Raw genomic sequence first — 17090 nt, forward strand, 5'->3', positions numbered from 1 at the left:
ATGAGGTTTAGACAAATTAGGTGCTGCATTTTGTTAAGACAAACAAAGGCAGGATTTATACACTTAATGATAAGGCCCTAGAGTGTGTTGTCCAACAGACATAGGGGTGCAAGTACATAGTTCTTTGAAAGTGGCGGCACAGGTAGATAGGGTAGTGAAGAAGTCATTTGGCATGCTAGCCTTCATTGCTCAGGACACTCAGTACAGGATTTAGGACAGCGTGTCATATTGTAGAGGGCAATATTTGGGGCACTGCGTACAATTCTGGTCACCCTGCTATAGGAAGGATGTTGTGAAATTGGAAAAGGTGCAAGATAGACTTACAAGGATGTTAGCCAGAGTGGAAGGTTTGTGTTATAAGGATGAGGTTGAATAGGCCGACACTTTTTTGGCCCCTGCAGTGTCACAGGCTGAAGAACAACGTTATAGAGGTTGATAAAATCATGAGGGGCACGGATAAGATGAATAGCTAAGATCTTTTCCCTCAGGCAGGAGAGTCCAAAACCAGAACACATTGGTTTAAGGTGAGAGGAAAAGTATTTAATGGGGATCTGAGGGGCAACTTTTTTCACACTGAGGGTGGTGTGTATTGGGAACAAGCTGCCAGAGGAAGTGGCAGAGGGGAGTACAATTACATCATTTGAAACATTTGGACAGTTACATGGATAGGAAAGGTACAAACGGATATGGACTAAAAGCAGGCAAATGGAACCAGTTCAATTTAGGATATCGAGTCAGCATGGACGAGTTGGGCTGAAGGGTCTGTTTCCTTGCTGTATGATTCTAAGAGTGATGCATTTTGGTCTGAAAACAGCGAAAGATGATATAAAATTGGGAACATCATTCTAAAGGAGGGTGCAGGAGCAGGTGTGGATGTATATGTCATTGAAGGTGGCAGGGTGATGTGGAGAGAGCAGTAAATAAAGTGCACACAGTGGTCTCAGCTTTTTTTATTAAACACAGGGTACAGGAGCTAGGAGGTGATGTTGAACTACTACAAGACCATGCTAGACTTCAGTTGGTGTATTGTGTAAGTTGTCGGCACATTATGAATACACTGGACAGCGTGCAGAAAGAGTTTACAAAAATGGACCAGGTATGAGAACATAGGAACAGCAGTAGGCCATTCAATGAGATTATTGCTGATCTGTGGCCTATCGCCATATAACTACTGCTGGTCCATAAATGTTTGGTTAATAAAAATTTAACCATCTTTAAATTTAAAATTTACAACTGATCCATCAACCAATGTGGAACATTTTGTTTGTAGAAGTGCTTCCTAACATCTCCCCGGCTCTTATCTTTTGACAAGGCCCCCTAGCTCTGGAATCTCTCAGCAGTGCTCATAGTTTATTTTTTCATCTACCCTGTCTTTCCCTTTAATATTTGAAGACTTTAATCATATCACACTGTAACCTTTTAATTTTACAGAAAACAGATCTAACTTGTATAATCACGCCCCATAACAACCTCTGAAGTCCACTTATCATTCTTGCAAACAGTAGGGTTGATTGAGGAAATTTTTAATTTGATTTGATTTTTGTCACATGTACACAGACACAGTGAAAAACATTGTTTTAAGAACATATGAACTAGGAGCAGGAGTAGACCTTCTGGCCCTTCGGCCCTACTCTGCCATTCAAAAGACCATGGCTGGTCTTTTCATGAGCTCAGCTCCACTTACCTGCCCGCTCACCATAACCCTTAATTCCTTCATTGTTCAAAAAAAAATCTATCTTAGCTTTTAAAACATTTACTGAAGTAGCGGCACTACTTCACTGGGCAGGGAATTCAATAGATTCATAAGCCTCTGGGTGAAGAAGATCCTTCTCAATTCAGTGGGTTTTGTGCGCTATGGCAGATATACCATATAAAATGCATCAGAACAGCAGAACAGAGTGCAGAATACAGTGTTAGTGTGGCAGAGAGAGAGAGCTCAAAGTTCAAAAGTCTGATAACAGAGGGGGAGAAGCTGTTCATGAATCCGTTTGCACAATGGAAGAGGGTGGAAGAGACTACAGCTGAGTGGGAGGCATCTTAGATTATGTTAGTTACTTTCCCAAGGCAGCAGGAGTCAACGGATGCTTTGCGTGATGGATAGGGCAATGTTCATGAGTTTTCTTTGTGATGCAAGGCAGATAACAGGAGATCTGACTGAGGTCTAAAAATTATGAGGGGGTTGTTAAAATGCAGAAAGAGTGAAGCTGCTTCTGCTTGTATAATATAAGAAACTAGGAATGAGATGGCATAGAGTTAAGGTAAAATATAATCAACACAATGGTAAAGAGAGGGAAAACATTTTCACACTGAACAGCTCAGGAACGGAATGCATTGACTGGAAATGTGGAGGAAGGTTCAATCGAAGCATTCAAGAGGACATTGAGTTTTTTTTTGGATTGTAGTGGTATGAAGGGATATAGGGAAAAGATTGGCACTCGATAGCAGAGCAAGTACAGACATAACGGGCCAAACGGACTCCTTCCATATCATGCAGATTCTAACAGGAGTCATACAGCATTGAAACAGACCCTTTGGTCCAGCCAGTCCCTTCTGACTCTAAGCCCAAACTAAACTAGTCCCACTTATCTGCACTTGGCCTATACCTCTCCAAACATTTCTTATCTAAGTGTCTTTTAAACATTGCAACCGTACCCACATCCATCACTTTCTCGAAGTTCATTCCACACAACAGCCAGTGTAAAAAAAAATTGCCCTTCATGTGTTTTTATAAATCTTTCTTCTTGCATCTTAAAATAATGCCCTTTAGTCTTGAAATTCCCACCCTAGGGGAAAACACCTACCAATCATCTTACCTACCTCTTGATTTTATAAACTTCTATTAAAGTCACCACTCAAACCACCTACACTTCAGTGAAAAAGGCCCATTCAGCCTCTCCTTATAACGCAAACCTTCCATTCCTGCAACATCCTGGTAAATCTCTTCTGAACCCTCTCCAACAAGGTAGCCAAAACTGTACACAGTACTCCAGAAGAGGCCTCACCAACATCTTGTACAGCCTCAATTTAACATGGCCATGGATTAATAAAACACAGTAGAAACCTGTCCCAGTTTGTACCTTACCACATTTATCCCAGGTATTATGGCTCAGAGAGAAGATTAAACATTCATACCCTGGTCAGAGACAAGCAAATGTTTGCCAATACCAGGTCAGCGTATTCCAACTCATCACAGCCTTTGACTCTCAAACAAACTCCACTGGCAATGACTGAAAACGATTAAGATTGGATCCTCTCTTTGACCCACATCCAATACAATAGTAACTGCTCGAAATACTGAGGACTGATGCAGCATGGGTTTAACCACGAAGTAAAACTCTCCCTATAGTATTCCCACAAAAAAGCTCAACACGAGCACCAGACCGTCCTCCTTAATGAGCTCCACCTTCCAGCTCACCCCAATCACTGGGAATACTCTAACTCAAGCACACTCTTGGCCTCTCATTCACCCAAAATAGCAGCAATTAAAATGGCAGCAAATGCCACCCCCCCCATATCCCCACTCCCACCCTCCCATACCCCCATCCCCATACCCACCCCTCCCCCCCCAGCCCTACCCACACACTCCCCACACCCCCACCCATATCCCCACACCCCCACCCCCCTCCCATATCCCCCTCCCCCACCCATATCCCCACACCCCCACCCCCCTCCCATATCCCCCTCCCCCACCCCCCTCCCATATCCCCATATCCCCACACCCCCACCCCCCTCCCATATCCCCACACCCCCACCCCCCTCCCATATCCCCCTCCCCTCTCCCAGTCCCCTCACCAACTCAACGGCCCCCAGTAACAGCCCTCGTCCCCGACCTGCCCCACCGCAGACCGCTGGAGCCGTGCCCCTCCCCCACCCCCTCGCGGTGCCCCCTCTCCACCCCCCGCCCGGACACTGACCGCCGCCGCCGCTGTACAGCTCGGTGCCCGGCGCCACCCCCAGGCGCTGCTCCAGCTCCAGGATCTCCCGGCGGATCCGCTCCCTCTCCGCCTGCAGCGGGTCGCTCGGGCCAGCGGGAGGCTCGGGAACCCACATCCCGCTCAAACCACCAGGCACGTCCGCCATCTTGCCGTCTCCGGGGAAACGCCAGCTTCCGGTTCCGGGTTATCCCCGTCCCGGCCCTTCACTGGGAACAACTTCCGGGTCGTGACCACAGGGAGGAGCCAGTGTTGGACAAAGTTAAACATCACACCCCAGGTTATAGTCCAACAGCACTGCTCCTTCATCAGGGGCTTATGGAGAATAAGATCATAAAACACTGCATTTATAACAAAAGTTTACAGTGTGATGTAACTGAAATTATATGTTAAAAAGACCTGGATGGTTTGTTCAGTCTGTCACCTTTTAGAATTAACATGTTGGCTGCAGTTCTCTCTTTAGTAAATCACAGAACTTTTTTAAAAGTTGCATTCTCATGTGAAAAAAGTTCAAAAGTTCTGCGATTTACTTAAGAAAGAACTGAAGCTAACGTGTTAATTCGAACAGATGAGAGACTTCACAACAATCCCAACTCTTTTTCAATATATAATTTCAGTTATATCACACTGTAAGGTTTTGCTATAAATTCTGTGTCTTATGATCTTATATCCACAACCACCTGATGGAGCGGCGCTCCGAAAGCGAGTGCTTCCAAACAAACAAACCTGTTGGACTATAACCTGGTGTTGTGTAATTTTTAACTTTGTACCAGGTCATTGTCAGTAACTACAGGGACAGTGTCAATCACTAACAGAGACATTGTCAGTAACTATTGTCCCTGTAATTACTGACAATGTCAGTAACTATTGTCCCTGTAATTACTGACAATGTCTCTGTTAGTGATAGACACTGTCGCTCTAGTTACTGACACTGAACCTGTTAGTGATCGACAATTCCCTCTAGTTACTGACACTGACCCTGTTAGTGATAAACACTGTCCCTGTAGTTACTGACAAAGTCCTTGTTAGTGATCGACAATGTCCCTCCAGTTACTGACACTGACCCTGTTAGTGATCGACAATGTCCCTCTAGTTACTGACACTGAACCTGTTAGTGACACTGTCCCTCTAGTTACTGACAATGTCTCTCGTTACTGACACTGATCCTGTTAGCGATACACGCTGTCTCTCTTGTTACTAACAATGTCCCTGTTAATGATAAATCCTGTCCCTTTAGTAACTGACAATGTCCCTGTTAGTGATACACACTCTCCCTCTAGTTAGGACACTGACCCTGTTAGTGACAGATCCTGTCCCTCTAGTTACTGACACTGACCTTGTTAGTGATCGACAATGTCCCTCTAGTTACTGACACTGACCCTGTTAGTGATTAACAGTAACTGGAGGGACAGATGCTATCACTAACAGGGTCAGTGTCAGTAACTAGAGGGACAGTATGTATCACTAACAAGGTCAGTGTCAGTAACTAGAGGGACAGGATCTGTCACTAAAAGGGTCATTGTCCTAACTAGAGGGACAGTGTGTATCACTTACAGGGACATTGATAGTAACTGGAGGGACAGAGTCTATGTCCCTGTTAGTGATAGACACTGTCCCTCTAGTTACTGACACTGACCCTGTTAGTGATAGACACTGTCCCTGTTAGTGATAGACAATGTCCCTGTTAGTGATAGACACTGTCCCTCTAGTTACTGACACTGACCCTGTTAGTGATAGACACTGTCCCTCCAGTTACTGACAATGTCCTTGTTAGTGATAGACACTATTCCTCTAGTTACTGACACTGACCCTCCAGTTACTGACATTGTCCCTCTAGTTATTGACACTGTCCCTCCAGTTACTGACACTGACCCTGTTAGTGATCGACAATGTCCCTCTAGTTACTGACAATGACCTTGTTAGTGATACACACTGTCCCTCTAGTTACTGACACTGTCCCTGTTAGTGATAGACACTGACCCTGTTAGTGATAGATCCTGTCTCTCTAGTTATTAACAATGTCCCTGTTAGTGATAGACACTGTCTCTCTAGTTATTAACAATGTCCCTGTTAGTGACAGACACTGTCCCTCTAGTTACTGACACTGACCCTGTTAGTGATAGACACTGTCCCTCTAGTTACTGACAATGTCCCTGTTAGTGATAGATCCTGTCCCTCTCGTTACTGACACTGACCCTGTTAGTGATCGACAATGTCCCTCTAGTTACTGACACTGACCCTGTTAGTATTAGATCCTGTCTCTCTAGTTATTAACACTGTCCCTGTTAGTGATAGACACTGTCCCTCTAGTTACTGACAATGTCCCTGTTAGTGATAGATCCTGTCCCTCTCGTTACTGACACTGACCCTGTTAGTGATCGACAATGTCCCTCTAGTTACTGACACTGACCCTGTTAGTATTAGATCCTGTCTCTCTAGTTATTAACAATGTCCCTGTTAGTGATACACACTGTCCCTCTAGTTACTGACACTGACCCTGTTAGTGATCGACAATATCCCTGTTAGTGATACACACTGTCCCTCTAGTTACTGACAATGTCCCTGTTAGTGATAGAGCCTGTCCCTCTTGTTACTGACACTGACCCTGTTAGTGATAGACACTGTCCCTCTAGTTACTGACAATGTCCCTGTTAGTGATAGATCCTGTCCCTCTCGTTACTGACACTGACCCTGTTAGTGATCGACAATGTTCCTCTAGTTACTGACAATGTCCTTGTTAGTGATAGACACTGTCCATCCAGTTACTGACACTGACCCTGTTAGTGATCGACAATGTCCCTCTAGTTACTGACACTGACCCTGTTAGTATTAGATCCTGTCCCTCTAGTTATTAACAATGTCCTTGTTAGTGATAGACACTGTCCCTCTAGTTACTGACACTGACCCTGTTAGTGATAGACACTGTCCCTCTAGTTATTAACAATGTCCCTGTTAGTGATAGACACTGTCCCTCTAGTTACTGACGCTGTCCCTGTTAGTGATAGACAATGTCCCTGTTAGTGATAGACACTGTCCCTCTAGTTACTGACACTGTCCCTGTTAGTGATAGACACTGTCCCTGTTAGTGATAGACAATGTCCCTGTTAGTGATAGACACTGTCCCTCTAGTTACTGACACTGACCCTGTTAGTGATAGACACTGTCCCTCTAGTTACTGACACTGTCCCTGTTAGTGATAGACACTGTCCCTGTTAGTGATAGACAATGTCCCTGTTAGTGATAGACAATGTCCCTCTAGTTACTGACACTGACCCTGTTAGTGATAGACACTGTCCCTCTAGTTACTGACAATGACCTTGTTAATGATACACACTGTCCCTCTAGTTACTGACACTGTCCCTGTTAGTGATAGACACTGACCCTGTTAGTGATAGATCCTGTCTCTCTAGTTATTAACAATGTCCCTGTTAGTGATAGACACTGTCTCTCTAGTTATTAACAATGTCCCTGTTAGTGATAGACACTGTCCCTCTAGTTACTGACACTGTCCCTGTTAGTGATAGACACTGTCTCTCTAGTTATTAACAATGTCCCTGTTAGTGATAGACACTGTCCCTCTAGTTACTGACACTGTCCCTGTTAGTGATAGACACTGTCTCTCTAGTTATTAACAATGTCCCTGTTAGTGATAGACACTGTCCCTCCAGTTACTGACACTGACCCTGTTAGTGATTTATCTCATTTAAACTCCATCTGGGGGCTTCTGATTCAAGTGGGAATATTCCCTCAGCTTGGTGAGAAGGGATATTTGTCAAAATGACGCTGTATTTCCCTTAGGAAATGTCAGTGGAGTGGAATCCGTGTGAATTTTCCGTGACAGACTACCTGTAAATGTCAAGTTAGAGTAGGAGGCAGCATCGAGTCAGACTGAGGAACATTTAACCCAAATCCAGATGGTTCTTTTATTCAATTGTAGTCCAAGTTAATTCCATTATTTGAGTATATTAGACAAAAGTTTAACTTAGTATCTCAATACATTTTAAAAATATAATTTATATTAAACTGGTTGAGTGAGGAATAATTCATTGAAAATCCATTGTATTCTTTTCATGATGTTGCAATCTTAGAAGGCATGTGACTTTGAGCATTTACCAGTCATTTCAGTTCACCAGAAAATTACTGAAGCCTGATGCGTAATCTCCATGTGTATCTCCTCCCAGAGGGACAAGGAAGAGGTGTCCTATTCGAGGTTTTTAAGGTGATTGAAGGATCTGACAGGACCAATGGAGAGAACTCTGTGGGGCATAACCTTGAACGAGGGGCAGTAAGCTACAATCTGAGGTGGTCCTTTCAGGATGATATCAGAGAGCACATCCTCATGCAAAGGGGAGTGGAAATCTGGAACTCTGTCCCCTTATTCCAGATCAATCAGATCTTTCAAAACTCAGACTGCTTCATGTTTGGTAGACACAGGGTCTATGGAACGGAAGCAGGTAAGATGGAGTTACACTGCAAGGTTACCTTGGGTCTGACTGGGTGATAAAATTGTCCCAAGGGGCTGATTGGCTCCTCATATGTCTGTGCTCTAACACACGCCTTCTCCCCTTCCCAAGGTAGGGAATTGGATAGTGAGCAGGACCAGTTGGAGTCTCCCAATTCCACTGCACCACCACTGCCTTTGAGCTGCTGTGGTTGAGGTGAGCTGGTCAAACAAAGATCAAAAGGTCACATCTGGGAGCCTCATGTCTGTGCAGCTCCAGAGCCTGGGGGGAGCAGCAGGACAGATCACATCATGGGATTCCTCAGCATCTCCACTACAGGGCATTTGAATACTAGGCACGGTTGTGGTCTTCATATTTCACAAAGGGTATACTTCCACCAGAGGTGGCACCACATTGATCCCTGGGATGAGGGGCTTTCCCCATGTTGAGGCTGAAACCACTGGGTTGATCTTTGCTGGGGTCAAGGTGAAGGAGAAGTGATCTCATGAGGACATGCAAGATACCGAAGGGGTTTGAGTCAAACAGGTCGTTTTCTCCTGGCTCAGTAGTCCAGGATGGCAGTCTCATTAGAGGGAATCACTGAGATTCAAGGCAAAGAGAAACATTTTCACTGCAAAAGGGATTGTGAATCTTTGGAATTGTCTGCTCCAGAGAGTTGTTGATGCTCCCTTGTTGAATACATTGAAGGCTGAGAGAGAGAGACCTTCGGTGTCTCAGGGAGTCAAGCGCAGAGGAGGGGCATTGGCTGAGGGGATTCATTTGCACTGATTCTAAGCAGAGAGGAAAGTGGGACTGACAGGCTGAATGATCAACTCTTGTCTCCTCTTACTTGTGTTCTGAACACTCTTAGTTGAAGGGGATCTGATTGGGGTGAGGTGGAGTGAGCAGCCTTGGAGTAGCTCCAATATGCCATGGTGCTGATTCCCCACCTCCTCCTGTGTATTCTCATACTGTTCCACACTGCATCTATCATTCACATTACACTTTAAACAAAACACTTGCAAATAATTGGATTTTTACAGAGAGACAAGGGCAGGCAGGATTCACTCTGATTCCACTTGATTTACTCACTGATATTAACAGTGCATCTAAAGTATGTTCGTCTTCCTTTCATCTTCACAGACACATGACACAGGGATATCAGAAACACTGAGGGCTCAGACACAACGTCTCCAATTCCACCAAGTGAGAGAGGGCAGTTCAGATCAGAGCCAGGGGGTGCTGTTCATCGCCAGACAGACTGGAAATGTTCCAAAGGCTACAGTGAGCCCCTGCCTGTGGGTCAGCTATCATCATTATCTTTATCCTGGTGCGGCAGCTCGGAGATTCTGTCGATGGACTTTAGGAGATTGGACACCAAACGGAGAGTTTCTGTCCCAGAAAGCAGCTGTCTGAAATTGAGAAAGAATAAAGACAAAGTGATTACAGACATGAGTTGGCAGGAAATCTGAGCTTACTGCTGAAAGTGCTCCTTTGCCATTTGAGTTGTACTGATTCATCAAAAGGTTCTCATCTTCTTCCACCTCAGTGGTGACATGGGGGTAAGGGTCCTGTAAGTTTCTCCAGTCTTAACGCACTGCCCAGTGTGTGACTGAACTCAACGTGAGAAACCTCAGGACAGAGATCTGGAGGTTTGCTGCTGAGACATGCCTGAGCAATTTGTATTCATTCGCTCACAGGACGAGGGCATCACTGGCTGGGCCAGCATCTATCGCCCATCCTTAATGGCCCAGAGGGGAGTAAAGAGTCAAATAGGGTGCTGTGGGTCTGGAGTCACATGGAGGTCAGACCAGGTAAGGATGGCAGCTTCCTTCTCTGAGGGGCAGATGGGTTTTGAAGACTCCACCATCAGCAGTGATGGGATTTGAAGCCAGGTCCCGTGAACATTACCTGGAACTCTGGATTAATAGTCTGGTGACAATATCACTGGGCCACTACCTTGCAGACAGAGTCGAGTACAAGGTGAGATTACCCAGGGAGTATGACACAGAAACAGTTCACTCAGCCCGACCAGTCCATATGAAGATTTTAGATTAGATTAGATTAGATTACTTACAGTGTGGAAACAGGCCCTTCGGCCCAACAAGTCCACACCGACCCGCCGAAGCGCAACCCACCCATACCCCTACATCTACCCCTTACCTAACACTACGGGCAATTTAGCATGGCCAATTCACCTGACCTGCACATCTTTGGACTGTGGGAGGAAACCGGAGCACCCAGAGGAAACCCACGCAGACACGGGGAGAATGTGCAAACTCCACACAGACAGTTACCTGAGGCGGGAATTGAACCCGCGTCTCTGGCGCTGTGAGGCAGCAGTGCTAACCACTGTGCCACCATGCCGTCCATATTTCTACTCCACTGCTGCATCCTTCCATCTTTCCCCAGTGAAATCTCTCTCTTCTCACCTTCGGCTTGCCTACTTTTGTCTTAAACACATCAGGAACATTCACGCCAAACCCCACCTCTGGGGGGAAGCCAGTTCCACACTCTGGATAAAGCAGCTTCCTGAATTCCTCATCGGGATTCTCTGTGACTATCTGACATCGATGCCTCTGGTTATGCTCTTCCCTACATCAGGCAACATTTGAATCTTCGAGCATTTACAGCAGCAGGTCACTCGGACCAAACAATCAGCCCCACAGTTTCCCAACGTTCGGTCTGTCCTCCTGCAGGTCCAGCTCTCCAGCTGCTGCTTCAGGCACCTTTTAAATGAGGCGAGAGGTTTGTGTCTCTCGAACCCTTGACCAGTTGAGTTCCGGACCCCAGCCATCCTCTGGATGAAAAGACTTTTCTCATCTCCCCTTTGATCTTCCAACCAATCTTTGTCTCCTAGTCACTGATCTCTCTGTCTTGGTCAACAAACCCTAGGTAATTGTGGAAGTCTGTTCCAGGTAAAAAGATCCCAGCCTTTCCAAACTTTCTTCATTCTGCAATTTTCCAATTCTGGCAAAATCTCCTCAATCTCCCGCCCTCCTCCCTCTGAAGATTCCATCCTTTCTGGAAGGAGGTGGCCAGAACTGCACACAATACTCAAGCAGTGGCCTCAGTAATGATTTATACTGTTCCAGTACTAACCTTGCTGCCTTTACATTCTACAAGAGACTCATAAAGAAATGGATTCCAGTTGCCTTATCACCCTATCCTACTACAATCAGGACCTGTGGACATTCACTTCCACTACACCTCTCAGTACCTTCCCATTAATTGCTCTCCTTTGCCTTGCCTGAACTCCCCAAACGCACCATCCTGCAGTAATATGGAGTGAATTTTAATTGGCACTTTTCTGCCACCTGACCAGTCCAGTGATAACTTTGCCCTTATACAAACTCCCTTCTACAAACTCTGTGTCACAGCATCATTTTGCTCTGTGGCAAAATTGCACAATTACACTCGAAAATTACACATTATTTATACATTTTGTTAAGAGACAGCACGGCCTTAATTACAAGAAAAGTCCAATCAACAGTAATATGGTGACATGATTGACAGCAGGCTAATCCAATGATATTTCCTGAGAAACAGATTGTTTTACGCACAAAATCATCCCATGCTCACTAGTTCAAGGTTAGTTCGAATACCAAAATAATGATGAAATTATCTGATTGTTTTTATTGAGGTTACCCACTCAACTGTCAGTTCTGACAAGAAAAGAGCTGCAGCTTGGCCGTTTTTTTCCCTGAGACGTACACCCTCACATTTCTGACATCATCCTTGAACCTTCTCTGCACCTCTTCAGAAACACAATCTCCTTTATTTCATAACATGGCAACCAGAGCTGGAGAAAGGTATGGAGATTGAGGGGTTTGGGATGCAGCGTGGGATCGTGGGGGTGAAGGACATAGAGTGGGATTCTGAATATGGGATATAGGGCGAGATTGTTAGGTATGGGATATAAGGTGGTTCCACATGCCCATCTGGCTATACATTTGAGGGTCAGTACTGTATATCCCTTTCCTTCTTGCCTTCCAGCCCGTGAGGAATGAATGGTCATACTTTACTGAGCTCTCTGCCTCCTGCGCGGCCTTTGTGAGATAGTCTGATGCAAGCCGGGCGTTGCTTTTTGCAGAGTTTAAAGCGAGGGAGTCTTCAGATCGAAGCTTCTCATTCTCCGATTTCCATTGCTGCAGCTCAGCCTGTCAGACAGAAATAAAGGCATTATCCACACCCAGGGAGGCAGGGAGAGGGAGGCTGGTGAAGAGAGAGTACGAGTAAAGACAGAGAGATTGGTTGGGGGGGGGGGGGTGGTGTGGAATAGAGAGGGAGAGAGTGCAGGAGAGAGGGTGTGAACAGAGAAAGGGCAGGATGCAGGGTAACAGCAGAGAATGGTGTGAGAGAGAGAGAGACGAACTCCTGCTGAACTTGATCATGTGACTGTGCTGAAATCAGTGTGGATACCATTTTCTCAACCACAGAACATGCCCAAGCTGTTAGCAGTGATTACCAGAAAGCTGCAAATATTGAGAGTGATATTTCTTTTATACAATCTCCATTACTGTACCTGTAAGAGAACCAATTCCTGCTTCAGCTTCGTCACTGTGTTCTCCGCTTTCACTGCCCGTTTCTGAATTAAACACAGAGACAGATGTCATAACCTCAGTGGCAGAATCAGCTACTTCCAAACAAACAGCAGTGCAGAGGATCATCGATGGGCAAGGTTCACTCCCTCAGGGTGGGAGATAAACCTCAGGCAGACAGTGTCGCTACAGCCAAAACTGGGATCACAAACCTTTCAAAATACGGAAGTGTTGGGGGAGGGCCTCACTGTTGGAGGGTCACTGCTGAGGGAGTGCCCCACTGTCGGAGGGTCAGTGCTGAGGGAGTGCCACACTGTCGGAGGGTCAGTGCTGAGGGAGTGCCCCACTGTCGGAGGGTCAGTGCTGAGGGAGGGCCTCACTGTCGGAGGGTCAGTGCTGAGGGAGTGCCCCACTGTCGGAGGGTCAGTGCTGAGGGAGTGCCCCACTGTCGGAGGGTCAGTGCTGAGGGAGGGCCTCACTGTCGGAGGGTCAGTGCTGAGGGAGTGCTGCACTGACGGAGGGTCAGTGCTGAGGGAGTGCCGCACTGTCGGAGGGTCAGTGCTGAGGGAGTGCCGCACTGTCGGAGGGTCAGTGCTGAGGGAGTGCCGCACTGTCGGAGGGTCAGTGCTGAGGGAGTGCCGCACTGTCGGAGGGTCAGTGCTGAGGGAGTGCTGCACTGTCGGAGGGTCAGTGCTGAGGTGGTAGCAGTTACTATTAGAAGAATAGCAAATTGAGATTTGCCTTTTTTTTGGGGCAAATTTATCCCTTGAACAATATAATGTAAACAGCAGCTGACCAGGTTTTGGTGTCTTTGAGATTGGAGGCTGTTCTCACAAGGGTAGCATTGTCCTCCCCGTGGAAATCCCCATCCCCTGGCTCCCTCCTTGTTCCTCACCGTCATCTGTTGGAGGTTCTCTTCCACATGCTGAACCATGGATTCTAACGCTCGTGTCTCCTTTTCTTCATTGATTTTTCTTCTCTCCAACTCCTCCTGCAGCCTCTTGGTCCTGAGAAGAGGGTCAACGGGACACTCTGTGTTACTGATGCCATGCAGTTGCCACTTGCCCACTGCCCGTTGCAGCTACGCTGCGTACGCCCCCACGCCATACATTCAGTGCCTCCTCCAAGGCAATGAGGAGGCAGGGATTGGTTTTCCCCAGCATCACTTCCCGTGGCACCATCACAACTGACACATAATGGAGCTTCACGCAGTCAGTCGGAGCCGATATTGAAGCTGAGATACTGAGCCAGCGAAAGCTCAGAGTCGGTCAGACACCAAGTCATTGAGAGAAAATGAAGTACAACACAGTCAGAACAGAATGATGAACATACATTGCAGGACATACTGCGCCCAGCACATAGCTCAACTCTATCCATCATGTCAATGTCGTTTCAATACAACACGTTCTCTTTCACCCTCACAGCCTGTTCATTACCAGTTTTTGAGTTTCAGCTTGAATGGCAGCCACAGCATCTTGTTTTAATCAGACAGAAGCATGTTTCATATTGACATACTGTATTCAGAACACCACTGAGTCGGAGCGAGGGCTATGGATGACTGACCAGAGCAAGGTGAGCACAAACAGAAGCCAGCTGACAGACCTTATGCAGAGAAAGGATGTGCACATGGCATTCTTCCCAGAGTCATCAAGACTCCAGTTAAACTGTCATGACTGGGCTTCGGAATCAGTGCAGGGCTGAGGGAGTGAGCACTGTCGGAGGGTCGGTGCTGAGGGAGTGGGCACTGTCGGAGGGTCGGTGCTGAGGGAGTGGGCACTGTCGGAGGGTCGGTGCTGAGGGAGTGGGCACTGTCGGAGGGTCAGTGCTGAGGGAGTGCCGCACTGTCAGAGGGTCAGTGCTGAGGGAGTGGGCACTGTCAGACGGTCAGTGCTGAGGGAGTGGGCACTGTCAGACGGTCAGTGCTGAGGGAGTGGGCACTGTCAGACGGTCAGTGCTGAGGGAGTGGGCACTGTCGGAGGGTCAGTGCTGAGGGAGAGCCGCACTGTCAGAGGGTCAGTGCTGAGGGAGTGCCGCACTGTCGGAGGGTCAGTGCTGAGGGAGTGCCGCACTGTCAGAGGGTCAGTGCTGAGGGAGTGCCGCACTGTCGGAGGGTCAGTGCTGAGGGAGCGCCATACTGTCGGAGGATCAGTGCTGGGGGAGTGCCGCACTGTCGGAGGGTCAGCGCTGAGGGAGTGCCGCACTGTCGGAGGGTCAGCGCTGAGGGAGTGCCCCACTGTCGGAGGGTCAGTGCTGAGGGAGTGCCGCACGGTCTGAGGGTCAGTGCTGAGGGAGCGCTGCACTGTCGGAGGGTCAGTGCTGGGGGAGTGCCGCACTGTCAGAGGGTCAGTGCTGGGGGAGCGCCGTACTGTCAGAGGGTCAGTGCTAGGGGAGTGCCGCATTGTCAGAGGGTCAGTGCTGAGGGAGTGCCGCACTGTTGGAGGGTCAGTGCTGAGGGAGTGCCGCACTGTCAGAGGGTCAGTGCTGAGGGAGTGGGCACTGTCGGAGGGTCAGTGCTGAGGGAGTGCCGCACTGTCGGAGGGTCAGTGCTGAGGGAGTGGGCACTGTCAGAGGGTCAGTGCTGAGGGAGTGGGCACTGTCAGAGGGTCAGTGCTGAGGGAGTGGGCACTGTCAGAGGGTCAGTGCTGAGGGAGTGGGCACTGTCAGAGGGTCAGTGCTGAGGGAGTGGGCACTGTCAGAGGGTCAGTGCTGAGGGAGTGCCGCACTGTCGGAGAGTCAGTGCTGAGGGAGTGGGCACTGTCGGAGGGTCAGTGCTGAGGGAGCGCCGCACTGTTGGAGGGTCAGTGCTGAGGGAGTGCCGCACTGTTGGAGGGTCAGCGCTGAGGGAGTGCCGCACTGTCGGAGAGTCAGTGCTGAGGGAGTGGGCACTGTCGGAGGGTCAATGCTGAGGGAGTGCCGCACTGTCGGAGAGTCAGTGCTGAGGGAGTGGGCACTGTCGGAGGGTCAGTGCTGAGGGAGTGGGCACTGTCGGAGAGTCAGTGCTGAGGGAGTGGGCACTGTCAGAGGGTCAGTGCTGAGGGAGTGGGCACTGTCAGAGGGTCAGTGTTGAGGGAGTGCTGCACTGTCGGAGGGTCAGTGCTGAGGGAGTGCCGCACTGTCGGAGGGTCAGTGCTGAGGGAGTGGGCACTGTCGGAGGGTCAGTGCTGAGGGAGTGGGCACTGTCGGAGGGTCAGTGCTGAGGGAGTGGGCACTGTCGGAGGGTCAGCGCTGAGGGAGTGCCACACTGTCGGAGGGTCAGCGCTGAGGGAGTGCCATACTGTCGGAGGGTCAGTGCTGAGGGAGTGCCGCACTGTCGGAGGGTCAGCGCTGAGGGAGTGCCGCACTGTCGGAGGGTCAGCGCTGAGGGAGTGCCACACTGTCGGAGAGTCAGTGCTGAGGGAGTGGGCACTGTCGGAGGGTCAGTGCTGAGGGAGCGCCGCACTGTTGGAGGGTCAGTGCTGAGGGAGTGCCACACTGTCGGAGGGTCAGTGCTGAGGGAGTGCCGCACTGTCGGAGGGTCAGTGCTGAGGGAGTGCTGCACTGTTGGAGGGTCAGTGCTGAGGGAGTGGGCACTGTCGGAGGTTTAATTTTCAGGATGAGGTGTTAAACCAAGTCTCCATTTGCTCACTGTGGTTGTCACGGAAGATCACACAATGGGGATTTTGGGGAAGTGCAGGGTTGTTCTCTCTTGGGTTGTGGTTCATATTTTGTCATAAATCAAAATCTAACAACAGACCACCTGTTGATTATCTCATTATTGTTTGTCGGCTCTGACTGTGTCTAAATTTGACTCTCCCGTTTCCTGCTTTATAACAACGACTACAATTCCAGTTATCGAACGGCCTGTGCAGCATTCTGCCACCCAGCTGCTGTGAATTTTGTTTTAAACTGAAGTTGGCAGAAAAGAGGCTTTGTTAAGAATCACGGCACCAATTCCCATGATTCCCACACCCACATCCAAACTCTAAGCTCAGCTCCTCTCACCTCTTCATGTGGGTCTTGACCAACTGCTTCACTTCTTCATTTTGTTTTCGGAGCTGTGCGTTTTCTTCCTGTAGCTGCAAGATTGAGAGTTTACGTCAAACAAACGCTGCCCTCGATACCTCTGCAGATACCCACGGCTGTTCCCAGCACCAGACTGCACCACTCTGACACTTGCCTGGCTGGTTTTCCACCGA

The 17090-nt window shown here is 48.3% G+C and overlaps 2 protein-coding genes and 1 non-coding gene across 9 annotated transcripts in view; all 3 read right to left on the minus strand.

Annotated features, from left to right (window-relative positions):
* The window catches only part of snapc4 (small nuclear RNA activating complex, polypeptide 4), a 46164-nt gene extending 42066 nt beyond the window's left edge, over window positions 1-4098 (minus strand). For 2 of the 4 annotated variants that reach the window (XM_072566029.1, XM_072566028.1), the window contains exon 1: window positions 3915-4098. In XM_072566029.1, the coding sequence (XP_072422130.1) occupies window positions 3915-4080 (166 nt within the window). In that variant the 5' untranslated portion in view covers window positions 4081-4098. Of the gene's footprint in view, window positions 1-3082; window positions 3102-3792; window positions 3811-3914 lie in introns of those variants that run through there. The other 2 variants (XM_072566030.1, XM_072566031.1) reach the window with 2 other exon arrangements.
* LOC140469710 (Z30 small nucleolar RNA) lies at window positions 3103-3195 on the minus strand. Its single transcript, XR_011956217.1, has one exon. It is a non-coding gene; the product is annotated as a Z30 small nucleolar RNA (small nucleolar RNA).
* A 3743-nt stretch (window positions 4099-7841) lies between the features above and the next one.
* entr1 (endosome associated trafficking regulator 1) overlaps window positions 7842-17090 on the minus strand; it is a 31075-nt gene continuing 21826 nt past the window's right edge. For all 4 annotated transcript variants that reach the window (XM_072566034.1, XM_072566036.1, XM_072566035.1 and 1 more), the window contains exons 4-8: window positions 16897-16970; window positions 13811-13922; window positions 12900-12962; window positions 12395-12534; window positions 7842-9786 (exon numbers count right to left, since the gene is read on the minus strand). In XM_072566034.1, coding sequence (XP_072422135.1) covers window positions 9678-9786; window positions 12395-12534; window positions 12900-12962; window positions 13811-13922; window positions 16897-16970 — 498 coding nt within the window. In that variant the 3' untranslated portion in view covers window positions 7842-9677. The remainder of the gene's footprint in view (window positions 9787-12394; window positions 12535-12899; window positions 12963-13810; window positions 13923-16896; window positions 16971-17090) is intronic.

Source organism: Chiloscyllium punctatum, chromosome 49, assembly GCF_047496795.1.
Source record: "Chiloscyllium punctatum isolate Juve2018m chromosome 49, sChiPun1.3, whole genome shotgun sequence".
NCBI classification, from domain to species: domain Eukaryota; kingdom Metazoa; phylum Chordata; class Chondrichthyes; order Orectolobiformes; family Hemiscylliidae; genus Chiloscyllium; species Chiloscyllium punctatum.